Raw genomic sequence first — 18,112 nt, 5'->3', positions numbered from 1 at the left:
CAATGATTTAGAACTGAAACTACCCAAATGGCCTTCCACAGGTCTATAGATAAACAAATGGAGAGATGTTATGGCTGATCCACATTGTTGTACAGAAGAAGCCAACACAACATTGTAGAGCAATTATCCTCCAAATTTAAAAAAAAAAATGGAAAGACATGGACACAGTGGATGACACAGCAGGAGAGTGAATGAACTCATAATATGGAACAATATGGATTGACTTCATATTTTATTATTTTTTTGAGATTTTCTTTATGTGAACCGTTTTTAAAGTCTTTATTGAATTTGTTACAATATTACTTTGGTTTTATGTTTTGGTTTTTTTAGCTGCAAGTCATGTGGGATCTTAGCTCCCCAACCAGGGATTGAACCCACACCCCCAGCACTGGAAGGCGAAGTCTTAATCTCTGGACCACCAGGGAGGTTCATGGAGTGACCTCATATCTTAAAGTTGGACAGAGAAAGCCTTCTGCTTTTGATAAAAGACTGTGATTACTGTATAGGTCCATTCATGTACCAAGTGCAAAGCTGATCTTTGCTGGAAGAAGTAGAGAGGATGGTCACCCTTGAGGGGTGGGTAGTGCCAGAAGGAGACATGAATGGACTCTGAAAGGCCAGCCATGTTCTGTATATTGATCTGGAAGCAGATAAGTGCGTGTGCTCAGTTTGTGAAAAATTTTTAAAAACTCCACTTACAGTTTGAGCACTTTTCTCTCTGTATTGACTTCCACAAAAACATTTTTAAAAATGAGATCTGTTTATGTGTGCTGATGGAAAAAGATCTCCAAGGTATACAGGCTACAAAAGAACAATGTTTCTACTATTATAGACTAATGTATATGTTCATAATTATGCATATTCACATATATTCATGAACAAAAGTAATACATATGTGAATGTATGGTGGTGGTGGTGATTTCGCTGCTAAGTCGTGTCCGACTCTTTGTGACCCCATGGACTGTAGCCCGCCAGACTCCTCTGTCCAGGGGATTTCCCAGGCAAGAATACTGGAGTTGCCGTTTATTTCTCCAGGGGATCCTCCCAGACCAGGGATTGAACTCCTGCATTGCAGGTGGATTCTTTTACTGATAAGCCACCAGGGAAACCCATGTAAATGTATATTCATATGCTTATGTATGTGTATATTTATATTTGTACATGCAAAGGAAACATCTGAGAGTACACACTCAAAACAGAGTTTACCTCTTGGAAGAAAATTTGGGGAGGAAAGGGGACTTTTAATTTTTACTTTCAACACTGCTGCTCCATGTAAGTAAGATATCATAAGGTACATATTAATGTACACACTTATAAAAATTAATGAGAATCAAGGATGGGTGGAGTGTCCTACCTGGCAGGGTTTGGAGATAAGGCTGTAGCTCAGAGGTCACCGAGTCCTGAATAATTTCGCAAATCTGAAAAATATGGGAAAAGAAAGCCCGAGTGAGTTTGCTGGCTTTGGTCTGGCCCTGTGCTAATTGCTTCAGTCCCATTTCACATCTTTGCTAGTTGGTCATTGATTCTACAAAAATTCATAAGTGCTTATGATGTGCCAGGTACCGAGAAAATAGAAATGATCAAAAACATGTCTGCTCCCACATGGACCCCAATAGAGTCCAGTTGGGCCTGTTAAAGTCCATCACAGGACTGGAAATCAGAGCTAGGTAATTGCCTATGCAGCCGGATGAGGCAACATGGCTGGAGGCACTGCCTGAAACTCCGTCATGAAAGACCTATTCCTTTGAGAATCCCTAGTCTCTCAGGGTCTAGAATTGAACAGCAGAATTAGATAGTTAAGTAGCAATAGCCACACAAATAAGTGTATACTTAATGCAGATACTTAACAGATTAGCTGGATGGATCAACAGTCCTTGTGTTACCGAGTCCAAGCTCGCTCTGCTTGCTGAACGCCAAACAACAGGCCAATGGATGGAGACAGGTAGTAAGACAAGGAATCTGTTATTCCAAGAGCCAGCTGACCCAGAAGATGGCAGACTAACGCTTCAAAATAACCATCTTCTCAGGGTCTGGATGTGGGGTTCTTTTATAGATCAGAGATGGGAGAGATGAGGAAACAAAGTAAAAAGGCTATTGATCTTGCAAATATCTCCTAGAATGACAAGCCTTGGGAAGGGGATGTGTTAATTTCTTCCTTCGTGCCATCTATAAGTGGACCAGGGTTCTGAACAAAGGCACTTTAACAGTCAGGAGAGGGGCAGGATTTTCTGAGGCAGGCCATTATGTCTAATAACAAAAGCAAGGAAAAGCAAGTCAAAGCAACAGTTCCAGCGTAGAGTCAGAATTGGCTTTTCCCTGCAACACTTGTTTCCCCAGCTGCTTGTGGAAGACTGAATCCTCCCATCCAACAGGCTACCACACATAGTAAACACTCAGAATTTGCTGCCCCAGTTAAATTGTGTGCTTCTCAAGAAATGGAAATGCATGCTCTCAAACCTGTTTGCTTTCCTTGCTATTGCAATCACTCAATTATTCCTTACATAGGGACTTCCCTGGTAATCCAGAGATTAAGAGTCCATCTTGCAATGCGGGGGATGTGGGTTCGATCCCTGGTTGGGGAACTGAGATGCTATGGAGCAACTAAGCCTGCACACCACAACTACTGAGTCCATGTGAGACAACTAGACAATCTGTATGCCACAACGAAAGATCCCACCTGCGGAAACCAAGACCCGATGTAGCCAAATAAATAAATAAATATTGAAAATTCTTTTTTATGTAAACCCATGAAATAAAGACTGAGAAAAGAGTTGTTTCTCTGAAAAACCTGTGGTAAGTGCTTTGGAAAGGTGAGTTGCTTAAAGAAAGTGCCAGTAAACTGCTATGGACCGGAAAAGCTTACCAGGAAAACAATTATAAAAATACGGAAGGATTCTGCATTGAGATCGCTTAGCAAACATCTCTAGATTCTCACTGTGGTTAAAGAAATCTAAGCCGGAACCTGTGGCTGATGCATGTTAATTGTTAGAAGGATAGTGCTAGGCCAATTAAGAGACTGTTTACAAAGAATGGTTCTGCGTCTTAGGTCAAAGGAATGTGCATTTACTGTTTCTTAAAATATTTGGATTCATATGTAAATATTTTCTTTGTTCAAAGCTGTGTGAGTGAGCCCTCACTTTATTTTTTTTCCCCATTTATTTATTTATTTTTATTTCTGGCTGTGTTGGGTCTACATTGCTCCACGCGGGCTTTCTCTAGTTGCAGAGAGCCGGAGTTACTCTGTTGCAGTGCACAGACTTCTCATTACGTTGGCTTCTCCTGTTGTGGAGCACAGACTCTAGGGTATGTGGGCTCAGTAGTCACAGCTCCCAGGCTCTAGAACACAGGCTCAATAGTAGTGGCCTACAGGCTTAGTTGCTCTGCTGCACGTGAAATAGTCCCAGACCGGGGATAGAATCCATGTCCCCTGCATTGGCAGGCCGATTCTTAACCACTGGACTACCAGGGAAGTCTGAGCCCTCACTTTAAACAGCTTTTTTGATTAACCAGCTATCACCTATCCTCCACAGATACAGTGGAGGAGAGGGACTTATGGGGGAGGTGTCCTAGGGCACGTATGTGGCCCTGGCCAAGTGAGAGGGTCACTGATGGCTCCTATGAGGAGGTGACACTTTCAGGGCAAGTTGTGGCTCAGATGGTAAAGAATCTGCCTGCCATGCAGGAGACCCGGATTCACAGCACTACTGTTGTACAATATTATTAGTCATTATTGTCTGCATCATCAACAGGGGAGCATAAATCCACACCACCATGAAGAATACTATGTCCCACTAGAAAGGCATGGAAACATGGCAATGGGGTGCATGAGAAGAGGATTGGCATGTTTCCCAAGCTCGCCTAGACCCTGGGACCCCAGAGCAAGAAAAGGAACAGAACTGCTTGCCACGTCCCATCCTTGGGGTCTGCATGCTATTTTCACTTCAACCACCAGGAGGCACTCAAAGCCAAATCAGACTTGGATCAAGAGAGGTGTGTGCCTGTGTTTCCCCTTTCCACTTCGTTACTGTCTCTCTTCCCAAGCAGTCATTGCTACAAATGCAGCTCCAGGTAGATGATACACCAGGGCCAGGATTTTAGGGTGAAGTAGGTGAATGAGAGAACTGAAAGTTAACATACACCTCTTTATTTTAGCCACAGATTCCAAAATTTGGGGATTTCACAGGATTTTTTTTAAATGGGGAAAACTGACACTGTTGCTCTTTATACAAAGCAACACAAAGCAGGTGCTCATGAGTTCACCCAGGTAGGAACCAGAGCTCCTACCTGGTCCACACACTCCCAAAGCTTCCTGCTTGGTCTCCACAGGCACCTAAGTGTTGATTTCCTTTTTGGCTTTTGTGGACTGCAGAGCTGGGGTGGGCAGTGAGCACAGCCAAGCTGACTTTATTCCCTGTTGTTTGACCCTTAGCCAAGCATCTGACCATTTTCTGTCTAACTGAACAGACTCGGCATCCAGACACCTACATCTTGCCCTCAGCTTTGCTGCACACCAGCTCCATGACCTTGATTTGTCCTCTCTGGGCCTTGAGCCCAAATATGCCTGGGCCAGCCCCTAGGGCTGTTCAAGTCCAAAGATCACTGAGAATTTGCACCCAACCCATGAGAAGCTCAGCAATGCCAGCTGCTTGGACAAGCTCACCTTGCTCTCCAAGACCCTGCGGAACTTGGACTCGATCTGGCTATGGAAGAGATTCAGCAGCCACCTGGGGAGGGAAGCACAGTGGATGGTCAGCTTGGTGGCCCTGAATGCAGGGAAAGCGGGGCATCAGGGAGAGGCAGACCAGTTCCCAAGAGAGGGCTCCCCTCCCCATCCTGGCCCCTGTGGTGTTCCAGAATCCTGAATGGGATGAGCATGCAGACTCCCATTTCCCAGCACACCCCCTGATTCAGTGCATCTGACAGCCCAGCCCCAAATTCAATAGATGTGGAGGAGGGGCTGGAGACTCCATGCGACTTCCCGGGTGGCTCATGTCTGCTAATGTGAGAGACAAGGGAGACACAGTTTTGATCCCTGAATGAGGAAGATCCCCTGGAGTAGGTAATGGCAACCCATTCCAGTATTATCACCTGGAAAATTCCATGGACAGAGGGACCTGGCGGGCTACAGTCCATGGGGTTGCAAAGAGCCGGACACGACAGCACGCACACTGCTACCACCACGACCATCACCTGGAGAATCCATGTTTTTCTTTTTTTGGAATATATCTTTATTTATTCTTATTTTTAAATTTTTGGCTGTGCCTCACAGCAACTGGGATCTCAGTTCCCCGACCAGGATCAAACCGGCCCCTCCTGCAGTGGAAGCGCAGAATCTTAAGCACTGGACCACCAGGGAAGTCACAAATTCATGTTTTTCTAATCAAGGAAACTGAGATTTGAAGAGATTGGCTCAAGGGTTTGTGTGTTTTTCACAAACTCTCATTTGACCAGAAGCCTTTGTGCTCTTTCCATAGCCAAACTGCACTTGTCTGATGGTGGTGAAGCTCTTTATTTTTTGGTGAAAATGGCACACCAGTGCATGCTCAGTCGTGTCCGACTCTTTGCGGTCCCTTCGTCTGTAGCCCGCCGTGTCCATGGGATTATCCAGGCAAGAATACTTGAATAGGTGGCCATTTCTTTCCTCCAGGGGTTCTTCTGGACCCAGGGATTAAAACTGTGTCTCTTGCAGCTCCTGCACTGGCAGGCGTATTCTTTACCACTGAGCCACCTGGGAAGCCCGGCACACCCAGCATTACTCTGAGCTTAAATCTGCTTCTGTTCATCTCAGCAGGTCCCCCAAAGAATTACCTCCAAGTGCACATGATGCGCCCATGCAGGACCCTGGACCATCACGCTTATCAGAGGCCTTGGGCCTTGGGTTGGATGGGCCTCTGGCTCCTGCTGGGAGTCAAGCTGGTCAGTGTCCCTGTGGTGACCTACCCCAAATCTCCTGACATGTGCACCTCCACGTCATGGATGTGGCTACTGCAGCTGGAGACAGCGACTTTGGGCCTCCCAGAGGGCTCACTGTCCAAGAGAAGATTCACTGAAATGGTGATGCCTTTGACCTTCACGTCAAAGGAGCCTTTTAGTCTCCTAGAAGAGAAAGGAGAAGTAGTAAGTGATTCATAGACTATAGTCGGCCACCATTTGAGGGGAAATATAAATCTCAGTTCTTACCCCCCAACTAAATGAAACCAGAGTAAGAAGTTAACTACAGAAATTATTACAAATATAGTTATTATGAGATAAAAGATTTGTTATAAACAAGACAATAAAAGAGCAAGAAGAAAGCTTGGGTCCATTTATTTATGGTCGGGGATGGGCAAAAGCCTTTCTAGGTTAAATCCAAGTCTCAGAAGCCATAACGGAAATGGTTATGAGCTTGCCAGCACTGAAAATTAAAACTTTAGAGAACAACAATGGCATATGCAAATTTAAAAAAATTGCATCGTGAGCTAGCCAGAGACCTAATTTGCTTAACACATGAGCTAATATATGAGTTAATTTCCTTAATACACAAAGAACAAGCTTATACAGAGTAATAAGGAAAGGACAAAAGAGAAAAGAAAAGAGAGTTTCAAGATGTTAACAGAAAGTTCCATTGCAAATAAGCACGAGACATGATTAAAAAATGAAAATAAACAATGATGCCAGTTTTCATCTATCAGAGAGATAAAAAGTTGAGATTTTCATACCCAGTGCTTGTGAAGATATGGGGAAACCAAACACTAGTTGAAAGAACATATCAGGAACACAGACTGGTGGGACCTATCCTTAGAAGAAATGGAGTAGCCCTCATAGTCAACAAGAGAGTCTGAAATGCAGTACTTGGATGCAATTGCAAAAATGACAGAATGATCTCTGTTCATTTCCAAGGCAAATCATTCAATATCACATTAATCCAAGTCTATGCCCTACCCAGTAATGCTGAAGAAGCTGAAGTTGAATGGTTCTACAAGACCTACAAGACCTTCTAGAACTAACACCTAAAAAAGATGTCCTTTTCATTATAGGGGACTGGAATGCAAAAGTAGGAAGTCAAGAGATACCTGAAGTAACAGGCAAACTTGACCCTGGAGTACATACAGAATGAAGCAAGGCAAAGGCTAATAGAGTTTTGCCAAGAGAACACACTGGTCATAGCAAACACCCTCTTCCAACAACACAAGAGAAGACTCTATACATGGACATCACCAGATGGTCAATACCGAAATCAGATTGATTATATTCTTTGCAGCCAAAGATGGAGAAGCTCTATATAGTCAACAAAAACAAGACAGGGAACTGACTGTGGCTCACATCATGAATGCCTTATTGCCAAATTCAGACTTAAATTGAAGAATGTAGGGAAAACCACTAGACCTTTCAGGTATGACCTAAATCAAATCCCTTATGATTACACAGTGGAAGTGAGAAATAGATTCAAGGGATTAGATCTGACAGACAGAGTACCTGAACTATGGACTGAGGTTTGTGACATTGTACAGGAGGCAGTGATCAAGACCATCCCCAAGAAAAGAAATGCAAAAAGGCAAAATGGTTGTCTGAGGAGGCCCTATAAATAGCTGAGAAAAGAAGAGAAGCTAAAGGCAAAGGAAAACAGGAAAGATATTCCCATTTGAATGCAGAGTTCCAAAGAATAGCAAGGAGAGATAACAAAAGACTTCCTCAGTGATCAATGCAAAGAAATAGAGGAAAACAATAGAATGGGAAAGACTAGAGATATCTAAGGGAACGTTTCATGCAAAGTTGGGCACAACAAAGGACAGAAATGCTATGGACCTAACAGAAGCAGAAGATATTAAGAAGAGGTGGCAAGAATACACAGAAGAACTATACAAAAAAGATCTTCAGGACCCAGATAACCATGATGGTGTGACCACTCACCTAGAGCCAGACATCCTGGAATGTGAAGTCAAGTGGGCCTTAGGAAACATCACTATGAATGAAGCTAGTGGAGGTGATGGAATTCCAGTTGAGCTATTTCAAATTCTAAAAGATGATGCTGTGAAAGTGCTGCACTCAATATGCCAACAAATTTGGAAAACTCAGCAGTGGCCACAGGACTGGAAAAGGTCAGTTTTCATTCCAATCCCAAAGAAAGGCAATACCAAAGAATGTTCAGACTATCAAGCAATTGCACTCATATCACACGCTAGCAAAGTAATGCTCAAAATTCTCCAAGCAAATTCATCAATAGTACCGAGAACTTCCAGATATTCAAGCTGGATTTAGAAAAGGCAGAGAAACTAGAGATCAAATTGCCAACATCCACTGGATCATCAAAAAAGCAAGAGTTCCAGGAAAATATCTATTTCTGCTTTATTGACTATGCCAAAGCCTTTGACTGTGTGGATCACAACAAACTGTGGAAAATTCTCCAAGAGATGGGAATACCAGACCACCTGACCTGCCTCCTGAGAAAACTGTATGCTGGTCGAGAAGCATCAGTTAGAACTGGACATGAAACAACAGACTGGTTCCAAACTGGGAAAGGAGTACACCAAGGTTGTATATTGTCACCCTGCTTATTTAACTTATATGCAGAGTACATCATGAGAAACACTGGGCTGGAAGAAGCACAAGCTGGAATCAAGATTGCCGGGAGAAATATCAATAACCTCAGATATGCAGATGACACCACCCTTATGGCAGAAAGTGAAGAGGAACTAAAGAGCCTCTTGATGAAAGTGAAAGAGGAGAATGAAAAAGTTGGCTTAAAACTCAACATTCAGAAAGCTAAGATCATGGCAGACAGTCCCATCACTTCATGGCAGATAGATGGGGAAACAGTGGAAACAGTGACAGATTTTATTTTGGGGGCCTCCAAAATCACTGCAGATGGTGACTACAGCCATGAAATTAAAAGACGCTTGCTCCTTGGAAGATAAGTTATGACCAACCTAGACAGCATATTAAAAAGTAGAGACATTACTTTGCCAACAAAGGTCCATCTAGTCAAAGCTATGGTTTTTCCAGTAGTCAGGTGTGGATGTGATATAAAGAAAGCTGAGTGCCGAAGAATTGATGCTTTTGAACTGTGGTTTTGGAGAAGACTCTCGAGAGTCCCTTGGACAGCAAGGAAATCCAACCAGTCCATCCTAAAGGAAATCAGTCCTGAATATTCATTGGAAGGACTGATGCTGAAGCTGAAACTCCAATACTTTGGCCACCTGATGTGAAGAACCGACTCTTTGGAAAAGACCCTGATGCTGGGAAAGATTGAAGGCAGGAGGAGAAGGGGAAGACAGAGGATGAGATGGCTGGATGGCATCACCGACTTGATGAACATGAGTTTGAGCACTCTCTTGAAGTTGGTGATGGACAGGGAAGCCTGGCGTGCTGCAGTCCATGAGGTCGCAAAGAGTCAGACACGACCGAGCGACTGAACTGAACTGAACTGATCCTGATTGTAACTACATAGCTTTGGTTCAGTAATTTTACTTCCAAGTCTTTAGTCTGTGGCTTATCCTGTCAAGATATTTGTGTGGGGAAGTTCACTGAAGCATCATGGGGAATAGCAAGAAATGAGGAATTAAGTTTAAATGTCAACTAGCCAGGACAGGTTCAATAAGTCGTGGGCATCTGTGTGATGAAGCCTTTACAAAGAATGAGGTCAAATGTGGTCTTGTTATACAATGAAATATTAGTCATTCATACAAAGGAATAAAGCACCGATATGTGCTGTAGTGTGGATGAACCTCAACAATATTACGCTCCATAAGGGACTTCCCTGGTGGTTCAGTGGCTCAGACTCTGCACTCCTAATGTAGGGGGTCTGGGTTCGATCCTTGGTCAGGGAGTAAAGTTTCCTACACGATGTGGCTGAGGATACTGTGTACCCTGACTAAGACCCAGTGCAGCCAAATTAATTAACTAATATTTTTTTAAAATATTATGCTGCATGACAAAAGCCAGAAAAATATGTGTGCTGTATGATGTCATTTATATGAAAGGTCCCAGATAGGCAAATCTATAGAGACAGAGGCTGACTGGTGGTGGTCCAGGGTTGGGGGAGGGGCAACTGGGGAGCAAGTGCTTAATGGGTGTGGAGCATCTTTCGGGGTGATGGAAACATTGTGGGACTAGGTAGAGGTGGCGGTTGCACAACGCTGTGAACGTACTAGATGCCACTGAATTGGGTACTTTCAAATGGTTAATTTCATGTTATGTGAATTTCACCTCAGTAAAAATATTACATTAAAAGAAATTTAAAAAAAGAATGAGCTAGATATTCATATGGTCATATGAAGAGATCTTGAAGAGTATGGTCTGATTCCTGTCATGGAAATTGAATAATATGCAAACATTAATGACTGCTGACAAAGGTCCATATAGCCAAAGCTATGGCTTTTCCAGTAGTCAGGTATGGATGTGAGTTGGATCATGAAGAAGGCTGAGCACCAAAGAATTGATGCTTTTGAACTATGGTGCTGGAGAAGACTATTGAGAGCTCCTTGGACTGCAAGGAGATCCAACCGGTCCATCCTAAAGGAGATCAACCCTGAATTGTAAGGACTGTTGCTGAAGCTGAAGCTCCAATACTTTGGCCACCTGATGTGAAGAGCCAGCTCACTGGAAAAGACCCTGACACTGGCAAAAATTTAAGGCAAAAGGAGAAAGGGTTGATAGAGAAAAAAGTGGTTAGATAGTATCACTGACTCAATGGGCACGAATCTGAGCAAACTCCAGGAGATAGTGGAGGACAGAGGAGCCTGGCATGCTGCAGTTCGTGGGGTCACAAAAGAGCTGGACAGGACTTAGCTACTGAACAACAACTTTTGATGACCTATGGTGGCTTAGACGGTAAAGTGTCTGCCTACAATGCGGGAGACCCGGGTTCAATCCCTGGGTCGGGAAGTTCTCCTGGAGAAGGAAATGGCAACCCACTCCAGTAGTCTTGCCTGGAGACCCCATTGGCAGAGGAGCCTGTTAGGCTACAGTCCATGGGGTTGCAGAGTTGGACATGAGTTGTGTCCGACTCTTTGTGACCCCATGGACTGTAGCCTAACAGGCTCCTCTGCCAATGGGGTTCTCCAGGCAAGACTACTGGAGTGGGTTGCCATTTCCTTCTCCAGGGGATCTTCCCGACTGAGGGATCGAACCCAGATCTCCCACATTGCAGGCAGATTCATCACCATTTGAGCAACCTGGGAAGCCCAATATACTGATCTACATACTGAGCATCTTTCTAAAGCACTGTTGTCCAACAGAAATATAATGTGAACGACACGGGTAAATTTAAAATTTTCTGGTAGCTACATTTAAAAAAAGCAAAATTAAAGGAGTGAGAATAATTTGAATAGTATATGATTATCATTTCTACGTGTGATCAACATAAACATTATTAATGTGATTTCTTATGTTCTTTTTTGTACTAAGTCTTCAAATCTAGTGTTTTAAACTTATAACAGATCTCCATCTGTTCTGGCCACTTTTCATGTACTCAGTAAGAACATGGGGACAAAGGCTACTATATTGGACAGGGCAGGTCTACAGTGTCAGTACGGCCAGGTCACCCATATTTGCCCTCCTGTTATGGGTTGAATTGTGTCCCCTGAATTTGTACGTTAAAGGCCACTTAGTACCCGGAATTTGACTGTATTTGAGATAGAGCCTTTAAAGAAGTGATCCAGTTAAAATGAGACCATTAGGGTGGCCTAGAGTCCAGTCTGTCCTCCTAAGAAGAGGAGATCTGGACACAGAGAACCACCAGGGGTGCAGGCTCACGGAGGGATGGCCATGTGAGGATGTGGCAACAGGGCAGCCATCTGCAAGCACAGGAGAGAAGCCTCAGAGCAAACTAAATCTGCCCACATCTTGATCTTGAACTTCCAGCCTCCAGAAGTGTGAGATCTGTGACATTCCATTATGGCAGCCTGAGGAGACTAACCTACCTTCCATCTAAGAACCTCAGAGGTCAGAGAACAGTTCAAAATGCTGGAGAGGTCAGCCCAACCTTGACCAATGGCAGACAGGAGACCGGGATAACTCAGAGGCATGCTCTGCCTACAATGTCCCCAAGAGGGTTGACCCCGGGAGGGTTGAGCTCCAGTAGCTGCCAAGCTGACTTCTTTCTTCCCCGCCTCACTTCTGCACAACCCTTGGATGTTTCCCTAAGTCACTCACCAGATAAAGTACTTGGACTTGAATTCTTGCCTTGGGGGTCTGCTGTGGGGAAAGCTAGAACACCCTGGACCCAAGAAGGATGGAATGAAAGCCAAGGTCAAGGTTCCAAGGGCCTGGGAGCACAGCCAACTTACAGTATCCTCTTGCGCACCTTCCAGTCTCCTGTGACCTGGATGAAGGAGTCAGAGATAGAGAAATGCAGGCCATGGTTGGGGAGGAGCTTCAGGGCAGAGCCGAGCAGCTTACAGCTCTGAATGTTCAGGCTGCGGAGAGAGACCCACAGAAGAGGCATCAGTGCGGAGGCAGAGGCAGGTCTAGTCTCTGCAGGGGTCTTGCTCTCACCCTGGGACCTGGTACCCAACTCCTACTTACCTGCTGTGTGCCCTGAGCTAACCACGCAGCCTTGCCAAGTACTTTGCATGCATTGTGTCAGTTGGCCTCACAGACGGGGTTGGCACTGTTCAGGTTCCCTTTTCACACAGGGGGAAAGAGAACTTCTTGGAAGGGATGCATTTGCCCAGAGTCACACAGGCAGGATCAGAGTCCACAGATCTCACGACCCTGGCTGGGACCCCAAGTAAAGTGCAGAGATGCACCCCATCATCACCTTCCTCCCCACAGCCCAGGTGGGGAATTCATTCAGAGAAGGCTGAGGGCAGCCTCAAGAAGAGACACGAAAGGCCTGGGAGAAGCAAACCCAGACCACACATATCCTGGGGCTGTCAGTGGGAAAGGAATGGTCAAGTTCCCTTTTCTTTGCGCAGTGCACAGTAGGTGCTTGATAGATGTTTACTGATGGACTGAATAAAAGAAGGACCGAAAGAAGCCGTCAGTGGTGAGCAGAGAGGAGTGTGATGAGTCACGGGCTCAATTGTCCCTGCTTCATTGTCAATCCTTCAGAAAGTGATTGATGTCTTTCTTTTAAAGAAATATTTATTTATTTATTTTTGGTTGGGTTGGGTCTTCATTGCTGCATACAATTTTCCTCTGGTTGCGCTGAGGGTGGGTTACTCTCTAGTTGTGGTGCGAGGGCTTCTCCTTGCAGTAGCTTCTCTTGTTGCAGAGCTCTAGCACTCTTGGACTTCAGTAGTTGCAGCACACGAGCTCAGTAGTTGCGGCTCCCAGGCTCTAGAGCACAGGCTCAACAGTGATGGCACACAGGCTTTGTTGCTCCGAGGCATGTGAGATCTTCCAGGATCAGAGATTGAACCCATGTCGCCTGCATTACAGGCGAATTCTTTACCACTGAGCCACCTGGGAAGTCTGATGCATTTCTTTTTAAAGCATCAGCTGCTCTGGTCTAAATATCCTTTGAAGACTCAGGTGAAATGCCACCACCTTCAGGAAGCCTTCCTTGACGCCTCCAGATGTGCCAACCTCAGCTCCAAGAGTTGGGTTACTATATCTAAAGTTAAAGGTTTATTTAAAAAAAAAAAAAAATTTAAGGTCTATCTTCCCTTCCAGACTGCATCCAGTGTCAGGCCAGAGCCTGGATTATCACTCCAAAGAGACAGAAAGTTATCCGCATTTTACAGATAAGGAAACAAAGGCTCAGGTCACATAGCTAGTGGTTCTTCATCAATATATGTTGTATTAATGAGTGAAGGGCCCAAGTTCCTTCCAGAACTTCCCTCTGAACTCTCCGAGGAACCATCCCACCACTGCCTGCCCCAAAGAGGTCTTAAGCCATCCTGGGGCTCTCTCGCCCTTCCTCTCTGGACACCCAGCCACCGTGGAGCCCCACCTGTGGAATTCATAGTCCACTCTGCCGAAATGTTTGATCCTGACGTCCCCGTCAAAGTTGGGCAGCGTGACTTCGTGCAGCTTACTCTGCAGAGCCAACAGCTCCTCTTGGGCCACTGAGGACACAAAAAAGCTGAGAGTCAGCCTGGTCAGCCTGCTTCCCTCCCTCTAAACCCTTCAGTGGCTCCTACCTGCCCTGGGGAAAGAGGCCAACTTCTTGATTAGCATTTTTATGGTTGCAGGTTATTGAGCCCCTTTGGAGCACCAGGGGCTTTCCAGGGAACTCTGTGGGTAAAGAATCTGCCTGCAATGCAGGAGTGTCAGGAGCCACAGGTTTGATCCATGGGTCAGGAAGATCCCCTGGAGGAGGGAATGGCAACCCACTCCAGTATTCTTGCTTGGAGAATCCCCATGGATGGGGGAGCCTGGCGGTCTACAGTCCATGGGGTTGCAAAGAGTTGGACACGACTGAAGTGACTAAGCACATATGCATGCCCAAGAGCACGAAGTGGCAGGAGAGATATTCAGGAGCATCAGGGCATGCCAGGTGGGCTGGTTATGTTCATGCCCATTTTATGGGTGAGGGGACAGGGTGTCTGTCTTCGTCAGCAGCTCCACGAGGAAGGAGTGCTGTGTGCTTCGTAGCGGGGCCTCTTTCCTGTCCTTCGCAGTGTCTAGCCTGTGTAGAAGAGACTGCAAGGATTTTAGGGCTAGGATCCTGGCATTGGCGTCTTTCTTGCTGGGTGACCTTGAGCAAGTCCTCAACCTTGGCATTCTCTGTCTGTCCAAAAGCAATGACAGCAATACTTTCCTCACTGGGGTGGCATGAGGATTAAAAGAGATCCCTGTAGGGCTTCCGTGGTGGTCCAGTGGTTAAGAGTCCTCCTGCCAGTGCAGGGGACACGGGTTCAATCCCTAGTCTGGGAAGATTCCACCTGCCGAGGGTCCCATGTGAGACAACTACTGAGCCCCTGCACTTTAGACCCTGTGGTCCACAACGAGAGGAGCCACCACAATGAGGAGCCCATGTGCTACAACTAGAGAATAGTCCTCGCTCGCCAGAACTAGAGAAAGCCCGTACAACCGTGAAGACTCAGCAAAACCTAAATAAATAAATAAATAAAATTATTAAACAAACAAACAAACAAATCTAAGAAAAGAAAAATGTTTAAAAGAGAGAGAGAGAGAGATCTTTGCAAAGCCAAAAGGAGTCTGGCAGGATAAAAAGCACTCTTGCATGGTGCCTGGCACACACGAAGCACTCGGTAAACACCCAGGAGGTCAAAGCAGGGTGGATCTTGTTTAAAAATATGGAAAGGAACCAACATGTCCAGCTCTAGAGGACTGGTTACATTTACACAGCGGAAAGGAACAAGAGGCAAATTTTGCCTGATCTAGAGTTTCAATATAAACAGTATTTACACTAGGACTTTCTGTTTATTTGGAGGTATGAGAGACCCAGGATTCTGCCCTTGGAGTGGGTGTGTGTACACAGATGACCACTGAGCTCCCCGAAAGAGCACTCTGCCTCTCACCACTTTGCAGCCCTCCCTCCCGCACACGCAGGAGCTGGTACTCTGCCAAAACGCTATCCCTTGTCTCTGGCTAACTTTCATATATCATTTCTACCTTACCTCCTCCAAGAAGGCCTCCTTGATTGTCTTCTCTCTGTCTCCAGCCAATCGGGCTCCCAACAACTCTTCCTGAGGGAATGTTATTATCCCATTTGAACAGATAAGGCAATTGAGGCTCCATATATGTGAGGAGCAGCTCTCCATCAAGTACTGTGGGGAGTGGTATATAAATACCCCCAATCCCTTGCCCCTTGGACGGATAATTTCTGAGGCTTTGTTTTAACTTCTTAAAACAAAAATTACAAATGAATTGTTATACAAAACAGAAAGAAGCTCACAGACATTGAAAACAGACATGATATGGAATGTGGATGGCAGGACAAATTAGGAGTATGTGATTAATAGATATGAACGACTATATATATAATAAGCAACAGGGATTTACTGTATAGCACAGGGAATTATACTTAATATCTTGTAATAACCTATAATGGAATATAATCTGCAAAGAACTGAATCATTTTGCTATATACCTGAAACTAACACATTACTGTAAATCAACTATACATCAATAAAAAAATAAAATACAGTTCTACTTTTGCCCATTCTTTAAAATTGAAGTATAACATCTGTAGAAGCACAACCTAAAGGACACTTGTCTTATTAAAGGTGTGTGTTAGTTGCTCAGTCCTGTCTGACTGTGACCCCACAAACTGTAGCCCACCAGGCTCCTCTGTCCATTGAATTCTCCAGGCAAGAATACTGGAGTGGGTTGTCATGCCCTTCTCTAGGGGACCTTCCCAACCCAGGGATCAAACCTGGGTCTCCTGGATTGCAGGCAGATTGTTTACCATCAGAACCACCAGGGAACCTACTGCGAGGTAATTTTCACATGTTTATGCACCCATGTAGCCAACACCCCGACCAAGACACCGGGCCTTCTCAGCACCCCTGCAGGCTCTCTGTGCCCTTCTGAGTGACCACCATTCTAACCTCTGGTTCTAAGGCATGTGTTTTCAAACTCGAGCAAGAATTTTCCAGCAAAACTGTTCCCAGCATAGGGGCGGTAGCTGGCTCACTGACATGCCTCTCCTGGCTGTCTTCTGTCCCCATCTCATGTGACAATCCTGCTACAGTGTTTCCTGGAATCAGCTCCCAAACCAAACATTCACCCCCAAATCTTTATCTCTGTTGGCTAGTGGGAACCTGGCTAAGACAAGCAACGTGCCCAACGCGGCCCAACAGTTGGGTGACAAGGCCAGACCCCGAGCCAGGGCTGCCTGACCGGGAAGCCTGCAACCACCCTGAGGGAGAGAGTCCCCTCTGTGTCCCCAGCTGTCCCCAGAGCAGCCTGGGGCCAAGCAGGTCAGCCAATCCAGCCGACAGCCACGGCTCCCTACCGTACTCCAAGCCCCGGTCGGTGATCCTGACGACCAGGCCGGGATTGGCCCCCAGCGCCCCGGAGGTGAATGTGAGCAGCGTTCCCAGCAGGAGGGAGGGCAGGGTGCCCGCTGAGGTCACCATCCTGGATTCCCAGGGGGCTGGGCTGGATCTGTCGCAGCCTCTGGCTGGGCCCAGCTCCCTTAAATAGCCGAGGCCTGAGGACTGGGGCGGCTCCTGAGTGGGGTGTGTTCTGGGCATCAGGAGGGGAGGCTGAGTGACTGGAACCTGCTTGCAACACTGTTGGGGTCACGGGTCATTTAAAAGCCCCATTGGCACCGCCTGGGAGAGAGGGTGGGTTGGCCTGGGTCCAGGTGACACTCCGTCCACCCTTCTCACAAAAAGGCCCCACGTTCATTTCCAGGAAGGCCTGGGTTTTATAGACAAGGAAGCTGAGGCTCCGAGAGGCCATGTCACCGGCTCAAGCTCACACACCCTGGCAGGTGGCAGAACCGGGAATCAAAGCCAGTTGAGTTATACTCAACTCTGTTTCTGTAAAAAAAATTTCCCCACCCCATCCCATCCTTCCTATCTCCTATTGGGAAACAGGTTTTCTCAAACCCTGCTGGTGGTAAAAGCTGTTGGAAGGCAACTTGGCCAATCCTTGAACTCTGCCTGCCCTCCTCCAAGGGATCTTCCCAACCAGGGATCGAATGAGAATCTCCTGTCTCCTGGATTGGCAGGTGGGTTCTTTACCATGAGCTCCATCAGGGAAGCACTAGCCACTTTCTGCTTTTCTGTAATTGTGATCCTTTAAAAATATGTCCTGCTGGAGGAAGAAATGGCAACCCACTCCAGTGTTCTTGCCTGGGAAATCCTGTGGACAGAGGAGCTTGGCGGGTTGCAGTCCATTGGAGTCACAAACAGTTGAACACTACCAAAGCAACTTAGCACAAAAATACGTCCACAAATTCTTTGATACTCTTTCCATCGAAAGCTGAGGTCTCTGTGCCCTCTCCTTGAAATTGGATGTGTCTTTGGAATGCTTCAACACCCTGACTGTGGCAGAGCCATAAAAGACACTGGAATTGGGCTTGGGGTCTGAACCCCACACCAAGCGCAGGGAAGCACATACTGGGCTTCTCTGTGCCCTGTTGTTTGTATCCATCGGGCTGAACATTTCGGACTCTGTCCCCACCCCAACCCCTGAGAGCAACCTAGGTGCTCCTGAGGGCAGTGCTGAACCTTTTGAGTCCTATGTTCCTTCCAGTATCGGGTGGGAA

The 18,112-nt window shown here is 46.0% G+C and overlaps 1 protein-coding gene across 1 annotated transcript in view; it reads right to left on the bottom strand.

The window, feature by feature from the left end:
- The window catches only part of LOC122681495 (lipopolysaccharide binding protein), a 31,894-nt gene extending 14,843 nt beyond the window's left edge, over positions 1 to 17,051 (bottom strand). Inside the window, exons 1-6 of the mRNA XM_043883655.1 lie at positions 16,850 to 17,051; positions 13,877 to 13,991; positions 12,267 to 12,395; positions 5,941 to 6,096; positions 4,661 to 4,724; positions 1,355 to 1,418 (exon numbers count right to left, since the gene is read on the bottom strand). Of these exons, the coding sequence (XP_043739590.1) occupies positions 1,355 to 1,418; positions 4,661 to 4,724; positions 5,941 to 6,096; positions 12,267 to 12,395; positions 13,877 to 13,991; positions 16,850 to 16,973 (652 nt within the window). The 5' untranslated portion in view covers positions 16,974 to 17,051. The remainder of the gene's footprint in view (positions 1 to 1,354; positions 1,419 to 4,660; positions 4,725 to 5,940; positions 6,097 to 12,266; positions 12,396 to 13,876; positions 13,992 to 16,849) is intronic.
- Positions 17,052 to 18,112: the final 1,061 nt, after the last annotated feature.

The sequence above is a fragment of the Cervus elaphus genome, chromosome 23 (genome assembly GCF_910594005.1).
Source record: "Cervus elaphus chromosome 23, mCerEla1.1, whole genome shotgun sequence".
Lineage (NCBI taxonomy): Eukaryota > Metazoa > Chordata > Mammalia > Artiodactyla > Cervidae > Cervus > Cervus elaphus.
Note: the sequence above shows the minus strand (reverse complement) of the source record. Positions and strands in the feature narration are given on the sequence as shown.